The 13,398-nt window shown below is 43.0% G+C and overlaps 1 protein-coding gene across 1 annotated transcript; it reads right to left on the minus strand.

Moving 5' to 3' along the window:
* Positions 1-945: 945 nt before the first annotated feature.
* LOC114249331 (very long chain fatty acid elongase 2) lies at positions 946-7,832 on the minus strand. The gene is made up of 6 exons (XM_028182856.2): positions 7,161-7,832; positions 4,873-5,063; positions 3,912-4,049; positions 3,080-3,185; positions 1,664-1,800; positions 946-1,223 (listed from the first exon to the last, which is right to left on the minus strand). The coding sequence occupies exons 1-6, from the start codon at positions 7,219-7,221 to the stop codon at positions 1,059-1,061; spliced, it is 798 nt and encodes a 265-aa protein (XP_028038657.2). The 5' UTR covers positions 7,222-7,832; the 3' UTR covers positions 946-1,058.
* Positions 7,833-13,398: the final 5,566 nt, after the last annotated feature.

The raw sequence follows: 13,398 nt of genomic DNA on the forward strand, positions 1-13,398 counted from the left end.
TCATTTCTTCTCTTCTTCTTGCTATCTCCATCTTTTTTATTTTTGACACTCCATCTTTTTTATTCTTGACACAGGTGAATGAGCTTAACGCCTATCTCGTTACCAGACCCCATAGACGTGAACAACGTAAATGCGCCACCCACCTCGAGGTATAAATTCTAAGGTCTCAGTATAGTTACAACGGCTACCCCACTCTTCGAACCGAAACGCATTACTACTTCACCGCGGAAATAGGTGGGGTGGTGGTACCTACCCGTGCGGACTCACAAGAGGTCCTACCACCAGTGATTACGCAAATTATAATTTTGCGGGTTTGGTTTTTATTACACGATGTTATTCCTTCACCGTGGAAGTCAATCGTGAACATTTGTTGAGTACGTATTTCATTAGAAAAAAATGAAAGATGTGGTGTCGTGGGACACCAGGTAGGAACGAAGTTCCTTCGGCTAATGTAGAATCGACATAATTAGCAAAAAAAAAAATCGTGCTCAATTTTATGTAGGTTTTCTTGATTTTTCTCTTAAATTTTGCTGATTAATTTTTATTTAAGTGCAGGAAAGTATGTAAAAGTAAAAGAAAGAGGGAGAAAGAGAAAGGTATTATACACTACTCGCTTGTGTATGCGACTGTCGCGCCTGCGCACGTCTCATTTAACGGTTTTATTCCACGCACTTTTTTCCACGGATTTTTTCTTACGGTTTTACTATCACATTTTTTTCAGTTCGGTCGCGCAGCAAAATCCCTATCCCCTCCAAGCCTGCCGTAAGGAACTTCGTTCCAAAAATTGGTACCCGAAACTGACAAATGAATAAAGTTATCTAATCTAATTTTAAAGTGATCTCTATCAATATTTACTTTACGCCGGCGATCACTGAACATCAGTTGAACCATGAGTGTTTTCCCATCTCGGTGCAGTTAAAAAAAAAAGAAATACTTTGTATTCCAATAATTTATTTTCGAACAACATTGATAAGTATGTTTTCTTAAACAGTCTAAATATATAAAATAGAAATACTATTTTACAATTTTATGTGGTTACATAAAAAAGACATATAACATTATTCCTGTTTAGACTTAATGTACGAACGGTAGTAAAAATCTAAAAATAGAATAACCATGAAGAGATTTTGTGGTATAAGGATGTAGGCAGGCTGTCGTGGAAATGCGCAATCTTGTGTTACAACTGTTGCTAGGAAAGATGCCAATAGCAATGTGAATTGAGCCTAAAAAGAAAAAGAAATTAAACACAGATATCACAACAATATTTTGTACGTTTGTTTTAGAATGGCACGATGTTTTTATCAAATACAAGGGGCTCTATGAAATCGAAATAATACAGTTGCGACTTTGGCCTTAAGGTGTGTTTTTACTTTAAATTGGTTGTATCTACCAGGTACTGAGTCTATATCGCATTTGAGTAACCAAAATATCCGGAAACTATCTAATATCCGGCTTATGTGACGCATACTTGCAGCCTGTAAATGTTCACATTTCACATGTCACACCATTCACATTTCAAGGTTGACTATCCGGCGAAACAGCTATCCGGTTTATCACCACTAATAGTTATGATTAATCGAACTTTTGCAATTCTGTACGAATTTATCGATATTCAAATTGCAAAAGTTTGTTTTCTCATTTCAAAGTTTACCTAAGAACTTACAATTTGTATTTGGGTAACATGCTTCTTCCACCACATCGATTTTTTATAAGAACTATCCCACACTGTTAGTAGGTAGTACGAGTACATAATTATATGGACGAAACTATTCAGTGTCACCAACATCATGCCATGGCCACCTGTAAAAAGATTATGAATACTAACCGAATAGGTACTGTAGCTGTTAAAATGTTATGAATTTATAAAAACACTAGCGGACCCGACAGATTTGTCCTGCAAAAATCCACTCAAGTCGTTTAGTTGTAGTATAGATAAATAACCTAGATACCGACTGCAGCGCCATCTGCCGGGCTGTGAATCTAAACCATCCAGGGTGCCACCCAAACGCATACAAAAAAATCATTGAAATCGGTCCAGCCGTTTAGGAGTTCAGTGATAAACACACGCATAAAAGAAATTTATATATAATGTTTTACTAACATTGTTAGCGAACATGAATTGTCTAGCGTGTATTTTTTATTCCCATAGAAAGAGCAGTATCTTGGTGAGCCGTACCAAGGGCACAGATGAGCCGCTGCATATTGTTTAGAATCGGCAGCGCTATCACTTATTTCGCAGATAATTAGCAGAAGACAAATATTGTGCAAATAATGCTGTCAACTGTCAATTTCGTAATACGGACATACAATACAAGAAGACATAGATACATACAAGAAGTCGTCGTGGCTTTTAGAAGTCGTCGTGGCCTAAAGAATAAGACGTCCGGTGCATTCGTGTTGAGCGATGCATCGATGTTCGAATCCCAGGCGGGTACCAATTTTTCTAATGGAATACGTATTCAACAAATGTCCACGATTGACTTCCACGGTAACGGAATAACACCGTGTAATAAAAATCAAACCCGCAAAATATAATTTGCGTAATTACTGGTTGTAGGACCTCTTGTGAGTTCGCGCGGACGTACCACCACCCTGCCTATTTCTGCCGTGAAGCAGTAATGCGTTTCGGTTTGAAAGGTGGAGCAGCCGTTGTAAATATACTTGAGACCTTAGAACTTATATCCCAAGGTGAGTGGCGCATTTACATTGTAGATGTGTATGGGCTTCAGTAACCACTTGACACTAGGTGGGATGTGAGCTCGTCCACCCGTCTACGTGATCAGGGAGTAGGGAACATCCGGAGCTTATTCCAGAATACGACGGTGCGTGGCAAAAATGATTTCTTTAAGCACACCGTAGATAATTTCTTTTCCCGTGGCGGGAAGTGGGGTAGTAATTACATAATATAGTTCACAATAAATGCAGCTTAAATATATCTAAATACCAACACCTCAATGACAGCTCGAGATATAAATATTTATCAGTTTGTTTTGTAATGTACAATTTGTGTTAGGAGACAACGTTGTTCTAAGTTTAAGGCATATTTTTCTATTTTACGAATTTCTGGTTGGTTTCGTACCTGGTACCCATTTCACAATTCCCCAAGATACAGCTACCATCCCAAAGTGATGGTATACATGTAGGAAGGTTACTTGATTTTGTTTTTTTCGTAAAACAAAGAATACCTGTTTGGAAATTATTATAATAGTTAACATTGCGTGCTAAAACACGAGTTTTTTAAAATACGGACTTAATACTTAAGTTCGAACACAAACATGTTTGTTTTGCAGGTGGGTACCAATTTTTCTAAAGAAATACGTACTTGACAGCTTCTGCCGTGAAGCAGTAATGCGTTTCGGTTTGAAGGGTGGGGCAGCCGTTATAACTATACTGAGACCTTAGAACTTATATCACAAGGTGGGTGGCGCATTTACGTCGTAGATGTCTATGGGCTCCAGTAACCACTTAACACCAGGTGGGCTGTGAGCTCGTCCACCCATCCAAACAATAAAAAAATGGTTCGATGAACCTTACTGACTTGTTTGTAGCGTGTTGAAACTTGGCCTCGTTGATATTAGTAATACTCGTAGATAATAGAGTTGGTTATTTTATTGCCTAATTCGAAAATGACAATAGCTTTTATTGTTAATTATTCCTGAGCATTAAACCTTCAGATAGTATTTTTTCACTAATTTTATACCACGGACTAATCGCATGTTTCGGTTCGAAGGTAGAATAGCCGAAGCACTGTGTATGGGATTTCGAACTCACATCCCGAAGGGGCTGGCGGCATTCACGTTGTGATATCTATGGGTTCAAGAAACCACGTAGCATCAAGTGGACCGACAGCTCTACTACCCTTCTATGCAACTAAAGAAAAATCCGTCAGTATTATTATCGACGTAACTTACCGTATCGAGAAGATCTAAAAGTTTTAACATAAAATATCCATAGCAGACTCTCCATGCGATGTCGATTCCATATGGTCCATCGTCTATTGACGATTGACATATCAATTTGTAGTGATTAAGCCAAGCTAATGATAGACTCTGTAAATCAACTTTTGAGTTTGTATTCGTCACTATCAACCTTATGTGAGTCGACTATTATCAAAGCCGGCAATGTGACTTTTGGATAATTATTGGTAAATCAGAAAAACGAATTATTGTTTTTGTATTCCATTGGCAGTCACAAAACTCTTCTGAACGACATCTTAGATAAATAACAGGTTAAGTATTAGCCTTTATTTAATGCAGGTTTTGAACCGTATTCTTTGAAGGAGACGATTATATTCAAATCAATCTGTATTGAAATATCAATAAAATTTTTTTGTCCAAATGCACAGATTGCCACCTTTGATAATAGACGACTCATGTGTGAATCTCAATATAATCGAAATATTAATTCTAATTAAACTATATACCTACTCAACACGAACGCCTGATTGCTTCAAGGCGTTAAGTAGGACGGTAGAACAAATTGGACTAAGTGGTGCAGATTCACAATGTTCTTTACCTATATTTAGGACAGGGCTTAGAGAGGAAAAGGACCTTAGAGAGAGAATTAAGAGTTCAGAAGGAATAGATGACAAAGCGGTGTGGTATTAGATCGACAACGCCGGTTTTACATAACAGTTTCATCTGTCCCGTCTTGTACCTGTCTATTATTTATCTACTATCTATCTATTACTATCTATATTATTACAGGAATGCGCTGTGAAAACGACAACTCTTTAGTCCAGCGTCTAAACTCTAAACATTAATAACATTTGATTTCCTGACTTTCAAACTACATAACATAAATAATTATAATCGGACAAATATTTGATTTTTTTAATAAGGGTCAATACGTTTTTAGAAGGATTATACATACCTGATAAAAAACATATCCGCAGCCAATTATCTGAAGGATATTAAATGCAACAATAATTTCGCGTAGTTCGAAGGCAGGCTTATTCTTCATGTAGTCTGGTAACCATCTCAATACTGCCATCAGGTATATAGCTAGTATGCCCAGACCTAACCATGGTGATCTCATAAGAAACCAATCTTGTGTTCTGGAATCTAAGAAATCGAAAGTAGGTAATACCTTAAAATTGAATATAGCAGGTATCATGCTATTTCTAGTCCTTAAATTGTAGGGCTTTGAATAAGGGTTGTCAGTTATTTACGTATTTATTGTAAAAAAGGAGTAGGTTCAAGAACCTATAAAAAGAGTATGTCTCTAAAAGAACTATATCAAAATATTATTTATTATGTTGATTTATTTGCTAAAAGACGTACCTATTTACCGTTAAATTTTTTGTACCTGGTAGCTTCTCTTAAAATAAAGCTAATACCACGATTTCGTCGCCCATAGGAAATCATGATACGGGTAATAATGGAACAGCCGATTCGGAACGCGATAAACCATAAACCAGTCATGCGTGCAATAAATCGTAACCATGAAGCGACGATTAGCAGTAAAAAGTTTGGTAGGACCAACATAACACTGTTCCATATTGGCGGGAATGGCGATGAGCATATGTTCTGCCGTATTGTCATCGTTATCGCGACGGTGGCATGTTAGAGATAATGGCCGAAGCAGTCGTGACACGTGAGCACTTGCGTCGCCGGAAGGTCAGACGTCTTAGATCACGGTTCACCGTTCAGTGCCAGTCCGCGAGAATCGGAGGAATCGTCTCGAACTCGATAATAGATTAATCTAACATCAATGTATTCGGTAGAATTACCTTGTACATATTGTCGCACAAAAAAGTTAAAAAATATTTTAATTCGAAGTCGTCGTGGCCTAAAGGATAAGACGTCCGGTGCATTCGTATCTAGCGATGCAACGGTGTTCGAATCCCGCAGGCGGGTACCAATTTTTCTAATGAAATACGTACTTAACAAATGTTCACGATTAACTTCCACGGTGAAGGAATAACATCGTGTAATAAAAATCAAACCCGCAAAAATTATAATTTGCGTAATTACTGGTGGTAGGACCTCTTGTGAGTCCGCACGGGTAGGTACCACCGCCCCGCCTATTTCTGCCGAGAAGCAGTTATGCGTTTCGGTTTGAAGGGTGGGGCAGCCGTTGTAACTATACTGAGACCTTAGAACTTATATCTCAAGGTGTGTGGCGCATTTACGCTGTAGATGTCTATGGGCTCCAGTAACCACTTAACACCAGGTGGGCTGTGAGCTCGTCCACGCAATTAAGCAATAAAAAAAAAAAAAAATTTTTAAGTTTAATTACAACTTTTGTACTGATACCATATTTTTACTGCTTAACTGCGGTGTTCACGACTCAATATTGGAACATTTTGTAACTTTGGTCTCGTTAGTACCATAAATTTAAGCGTGTAATTGAAGAGGCGTATGTCCGTGGACTGCTATACTGATGATAATTATGATGAACAGTCATTGTCCCTTAACTACTTGTTTTTTGTTAATGTCTATGTATAGTTACAGACTTCCTGCTCGTAGAATATAAAAAATAAGCGTTGGACGGTTCTGGAGAATTTTAAAGTCCACTTGTTCAAAATTTATAACCACTAATAGTAACCTCCGGAGTTAGTTAGATGCGGAGTTTTTTTTTAAATATAAGATTTTAAACTAGGTTACCTATCGACAGATATGCATGGTCACTGACAGCTCTTTAAATCAGTATACTGAAATGAGAGTGCTTTGGAGCAACAACATTGTCGTTCTTTCAATACATGTCACGAATCGCAAATACTCGATAAATAATCTATCAACACCTCACAAGATAAATATGCATTTCTTTGAACAGCAGAGATAAAATAACTGAACATCTCCTTAAGATTCAGAAGATAAAACTAACGATTGAATTGAGCTCGCCTTTGTAGGTACATACGCCTATTTTTTGTTGTTATTAAATTATACATTTTCTTTGTGAAAGTGAAGGCTAATGTGATAGAACGTTTTGTGAGCTGGCGGGTAGCGGAGTAGTAATGTGTTGCCGTTTGAAGGATAGTTGTTAGAGTTGAGACCTAGACCGCAAGTCTCAAGTTGGATAGCGGCATTCATGGAGTGATGTCTATGGGCCCCGGCAGTTAGCATCATCGGGGCCGTGAGGTCGCTTACGAGCAACATAATAAATAAAAAAAATCAAGATTTTAATTCACTAGAAAGTAGTGTTAATATGTTTCTTACCAGCAATTTCTTCATTGAGATAATAATATAATTTAACTGCTCCACGTAATATAACCGACATCGGTGTTTATTTTTGTTTTTTTATTCTTAAAGACGAAAAATACGATACGCTCACCCAACGCTCTATATAACAATGCGCAATCAGTGGCTTTCATTATTATTCATTAATGAATTATAATTTATTAATTAACATATTGTTACAATCGCGCCCACTGTTTTTTTTTCGTCTACCTATACGGTGGTGGTCTAAGGGGCAATTCCCGCTTCTCGCGGACGGGGCCTAGTGACTGCAGGATCACCCTTATGGACAACAGCATCACCAACAAATAGCGTAAACAAACACAATGGGAATGGCAACTAGCGCCACTGGTGAGGAGTAAATGAACGTTCATGGAACGATCGCGTCTGTACTAAGCATCGTATCGAAGTTCTGGAAGGTTCAACTGTAAGCCAGACCATAGGGTGGAGCGTATAAGCGGGAATGAGCGTGTCGACGCTTATACCCATCGGAGTGCCATGGTATGCGAGGAATGTAGATCTTCACGACGATTTAGAATTAGAACCGATTAGTAAGTTTCTGAAGACAGCGTCTGACGCACTTCGTCTTAGTTAAGTCCCTACGGATCTTTCCGATCCACTCTCCGTACTCTTAGACATATCAAGCATCAGTCTCCGTTCTCGTCGAATTTGCACGTCCAAAGGACTTCGAACAGCAACATAACTCACAGGCGCAGCTACTGAGTGTCTCTCCTGATCTTCTTAGTGGATCGTGATTTCGATCTAGTGGTAGCGAAGCACTGCTCTTGCTAGGGCACATATTGGAAAATCATTTCATGTTGGACCCCGTGAGCTCACTCACAGGTCACGGTGAAATCAGAATAGTCCCTCGAGGCTATTGCCTAATAGGTAGGCAAAAAAAAACAAAATCAATGCGGAAGTTGAACAAAAAAGCGTCAAGCGATAAAAACGAAGTAATTCGACAGGGCCAGATTTAGGGGAGGGCAACCGGGGCCTCCACAAACGGAGACAACAGAGACTTTGGAAAAAAATGTTTCAAATTCCGACAAGTAAACACTAGTAAACATCTTCCTTCTCCTTCAATATAATTTTTTTCGCTGTTTAACTTAACATTAATGTTAACACTACATTTAATTTAAAATAATTGTTGTCTCCGATTATATTTATGTTTGTTTCTTAAATACTAAGAGAATCTACGTGGTTTCACAATCAATTATTTATTGGAAAAGTCGATTGAAAAAAATTGTTGATTTTATTTGGAAAATAATTTGGGGCCAGGGGGCCTCCGTTTTTCTGTTGCCCCGAGGCCTCCAGACTTCTAAATCCGGCCCTGCCATTCGAAGCCAATAACGATCCAAGGCGCCGATTAGAGTGTAACCAATACCGTCTTTACCATAAGGGCACACGGGGCCCGTGCCCAGGGCTCCCATTCTCAGGGGGCCCCGAAAGACCGACAATTTCTCTCACACGTTTATTCTCAAAACATTTTTGTCGTGCACATTAAACTTTTTTCACAAATAAATAATCAAAAGGTTCTTCAAGAACCTTTGATATATTAATTTATATCTATATATTCTATAATAGAAGCAAAATCTTCTATTATAGGCATATACTATGCTATACAACAGAAATCCTGAAAGAAACCGTTATCGAAATCGTAACCAAAAAACCAGCAGCATTCTAATATCATTAATGACTTATTATATCATACTGTATTTGATTACCTATAATAAATGGTCATACTCAGTAAAAAAATGTTATTATAATTCGCTTTTTTTACTTTCCAAAAGGGCCTCAAATTCTTGTGTGCCCAAGGGCCCCATCCTAGTTTAAGACGTCTCTGAGTGTAACGTACTTTAAAGAAATGTTTCAAAGAGTGAGTTTTATACGTATATCTATTACGTATTCGGAACTAGATCTTGTGATGTGAAATTTACATTTTTATTGTCTGTAATTTAAATTCGGGGTTAACAAAAGTGTTTTTTCCATCCTCAATTATTGATTAATTTCGATATAAAATCTATGTAGGTAACTGACCCGATAAATAAGCATTACATTTAATGAGTTCGACAAATAGGTAATTTAAAGATGGACATAATCTACTGAAAAGAGTGCGACTTTGTCCGTGTTCACGATCGTTTTAATACAGTTAAAAATATCGTATTGTTTAATCTTAAAATAGCCGTTTTTTATTTATCAATATTAGCCTGAGTCAAAACGTCACTTAGGGATATCCCATGTCTTGGTTCGGATATTTGGTATATAGGTATACTTTTACAATATCATTTTATAATTTTTTTTATCGCCTAATTGGTGAGCTTCGTTTAATATGCTGTATATTCGTGTAGGTAATGTAATATTGCGCAACTCCGCGTGGAGTGCGTTCGGGCGAGGCGCGAGTGCGCCAGGCATCGCCGCCGCCGCCTGCCGCGGCGCAACGATCCGATTGCGTTCGCGGCAGCAGAGGCCCGGCTGCACGGCGCATTCCGCGTCGCGCAGAGGGCATTGCAGCTGGCCATCAGAAGAGCCAAGAACCAACACATGGAGGGTCTCTTGGAGACGCTGGATGAGGATCCGTGGGGGCGGCCCTATCATATGGTGCGCAATAAAATGCGCCCATGGGCCCCCCCGATCACGGAGCGTCTCCAGCCTCAGCAGCTGCGGGACATCGTCTCGGTGCTTTTCCCGCAGGAGCGGGAGGGATTTGTCGCTCCCGCTATGGACGCGCCGCCGGACTACGACGGCGAAGTCCCTGCTGAGGTGCCCCATATAACGGGGGCGGAGCTCCGTGTGGCCGTTCGCAAAATGTGCGCGAAGGACACTGCACCCGGCCCGGATGGCGTCCATGGCCGGGTTTGGGCCTTGGCTCTTGGTGCCCTAGGGGACCGACTCTTGAGACTTTACAACTCCTGCCTCGAGTCGGGACGGTTTCCTTCATCGTGGAGGACGGGCAGACTCGTGCTGTTGAGAAAGGAGGGGCGCCCGGCGGATACTGCCGCCGGGTACCGTCCCATCGTGTTGCTGGATGAGGTGGGCAAGCTGCTGGAACGCATTCTGGCAGCCCGCATCATCCAGCATCTGGTCGGGGTGGGACCCGATCTGTCGGCGGAGCAGTATGGCTTCCGAGAGGGCCGCTCAACGGTAGACGCGATCCTTCGCGTGCGGGCCCTCTCGGAGGAGGCCGTCTCCAGGGGTGGGGTGGCTTTGGCAGTGTCGCTCGATATCGCCAATGCGTTTAACACCCTGCCCTGGTCCGTGATAGGGGGGGCGCTGGAACGACATAGAGTGCCCCCCTACCTTCGCCGGCTGGTGGGTTCCTACTTAGAGGACAGATCGGTTACGTGTACCGGACATGGTGGGATCCTGCACCGGTTCCCGGTCGTGCGCGGTGTTCCACAGGGGTCGGTGCTCGGCCCCCTTTTGTGGAATATCGGGTATGACTGGGTGCTGAGAGGTGCCCTCCTCCCGGGCCTGAGCGTAATATGTTACGCGGACGACACGTTGGTCGTGGCCCGGGGGGGGAGTTTTGCTGAGTCTGCCCGTCTTGCTACGGCTGGGGTGGCGCATGTCGTCGGCAAAATTAGGAGATTGGGCCTCGACGTGGCGCTCAGTAAATCCGAGGCCATGTGGTTCCACAGGCCCCGGAGAGTGCCACCTGTCGATGCCCATATCGTGGTTGGAGGCGTCCGTATCGGGGTCGGGGTGCAGTTGAAGTACCTCGGCCTCATTCTGGACAGTCGTTGGACCTTCCGTGCTCACTTTCGGAACCTGGTCCCTCGTTTGTTGGGGGTGGCCGGCGCGCTAAGCCGGCTTCTGCCCAACGTCGGGGGGCCTGACCAGGTGACGCGCCGTCTCTATACGGGGGTGGTGCGATCAATGGCCCTATACGGGGCGCCCGTGTGGGGCCAGTCCCTGGCCGTGGGGGTGGCGAAGCTGCTGCAACGGCCGCAACGCACCATCGCGGTCAGGGTCATCCGTGGTTATCGCACCATCTCCTTTGAGGCGGCGTGTGTACTGGCTGGGACGCCGCCTTGGGTTCTGGAAGCGGAGGCGCTCGCCGCTGACTATAGGTGGCGGGCTGAACTTCGTGCCCGGGGCGTGGCGCGTCCCAGCCCCAGTGTGGTCAGAGCACGGAGGGCCCAATCTCGGCGGTCCGTGCTGGAGTCGTGGTCCAGACGGCTGGCTGATCCTTCGGCTGGTCGTAGGACCGTCGAGGCGATTCGCCCGGTCCTTGTGGATTGGGTGAATCGTGACAGAGGACGCCTCACTTTCCGGCTTACGCAGGTGCTCACTGGGCATGGTTGTTTCGGTGAGTTCCTGCACCGGATCACAGCCGAGCCGACGGCAGAGTGCCACCATTGTGGTTGCGACTTGGACACGGCAGAGCATACGCTCGTCGCCTGCCCCGCATGGGAGGGGTGGCGCCGTGTCCTCGTCGCAAAAATAGGAACCGACTTGTCGTTGCCGAGTGTTGTGGCATCGATGCTCGGCGACGACGAGTCGTGGAAGGCGATGCTCGACTTCTGCGAGTGCACCATCTCGCAGAAGGAGGCGGCGGGGCGCGTGAGAGACGCACAATCCCGCCGCCGTCGAGCGGGGGCCAGGGAGGCGGATTTCGCCCAAGCCCTGGCCCTCTAAGTGTTTCGGGTCCCCCTCACATGTCGGTCTGGGGACCGGCGAGGGGGGCCTAAGAAGACGACGTGCAAGCTGCTCTGCACGCGTTTTACGCAAGAGCATCCGGGTGATGGAAGGCCGGCTATCCTCGACCCACGCTGGTTCTGGCCCAGCGGGGTATTCCGTAGGGTAACCCACTCTAACCGGCGCCATCTAGGCGGGCTTCGGACAGTCTGCCGACCGAGAGGGCTGGTGGTCGTGGCGCCGACGACCGCCAGTCCGGCGTCCCGAGGGGGAGGGTGATGGGAGAGATGTGCTCCGCACTAACCGCTTCACTTTCCCCCCTTTGCCTTGTCATGAGTTCTGTCTCATGCGAGGTTTGGACGTTGGTTGTTGAGCGACAGGAGGTTTTAGTCAGTTCGACTCTGACATACCCCGCCCAGTATCCCCAGAAAAGGGCGGAAGTCCGGCGATTTCCTCCTGACCAAAAAAAAAAAAAAAAAGGTAATGTAATATTGGTGTTACCAAAAATGTACCGTATTTCAAAAGTGTTGTCTCTTTAATTTTTATTTAAGTAAAAATCCGATTGATATATTTCCACATTAATTAAACAGTATTAAAATGATTCCAGCCGCGGTGATTCTTTTTCTTAAATGTCTGGATGATCTCACGGCCCACCTGGTGTTAAATGGTATTTAACCAACATTAACAACGTAAATGCCGCCACCCAGCTTAAGATACGACTTCTAAGTCTCAGTTTTTACAGTACAACGAAAAGTTTTTTTATTTTTTTATTTATTGGTTAGGTGGGTGGACGAACTCACAGCCCACCTGGTGTTTAGTGGTTACTGGAGCCCATAGACATCTACAACGTAAATGCGCGAATTCTAAGATCTCAGTATAGTTACAACGGCTGCCTCACCTTTCAAACTGAAACGCTTTACTGCTTTATGGCAGAAACAGGCAGGGTGGTGGTACCTACCCGTGCGGACTCACAAGACACCCCACCAACAGTAATTACGAAAATTTTGCGGGTTTTATTTTTATTACACGATGTAATTTATTCTTTCATCGTGGAAGTTAACGGTGAACGTTTGTTAAGTACCTACGTATTTCATTAGAAAAATTGGTACGTGCATGCGGGATTCGAACATCGGTACAGTCGCATCACTCGCTACGAATGCACCGGGTGTTTTATCCTTTAGGCCACGACGACTTAAATAAAACCAGTGCATTATTATTATTGGGAGCTTAACTTTTGTGGATTTATTTCAGGTTTATTTACAGTCTATCAACTATAAAAATAACAATATGAATGTGTAATGTCTATTTAATTTCGAACATAAACAATCTACGTTGAATACAAATAACACACCATTAGCTAATGCTACTCTCCAGACTGCGTCGCAGAGGAAGGATACTTTGTTTGATATTTGATTGCTAGTGATCGAGACGATTTGGCGTACTCGAAGGATCACGTCGGCAGTTCAGTGTAAGCAAACATTAAAATCAAAATGCTTCGTATTTCAAGGAACCTTTGACATCTCTTTAGACAGGAAGGGGGAATAATTTTGCGTTTGCAAAAATAGAAAATAAAATGAAACAC

Source organism: Bombyx mandarina, chromosome 25 (genome assembly GCF_030267445.1).
Source record: "Bombyx mandarina strain Sakado chromosome 25, ASM3026744v2".
NCBI lineage: Eukaryota > Metazoa > Arthropoda > Insecta > Lepidoptera > Bombycidae > Bombyx > Bombyx mandarina.

Excerpts from the sequence above, each read along its gene's own strand:
- LOC114249331 (XM_028182856.2), bottom strand. The coding sequence starts at position 7,221 with ATGTCGGTTATATTACGTGGAGCAGTTAAATTATATTATTATCTCAAT. Across the intron at positions 4,050-4,872 it reads GCGGATATGTTTTTTATCAG|AGTCTATCATTAGCTTGGCT; the intron begins GTATGTATAATC and ends GTTGATTTACAG. Across the intron at positions 1,801-3,079 it reads AATTGTGAAATGGGTACCAG|GTGGCCATGGCATGATGTTG; the intron begins GTACGAAACCAA and ends ATCTTTTTACAG.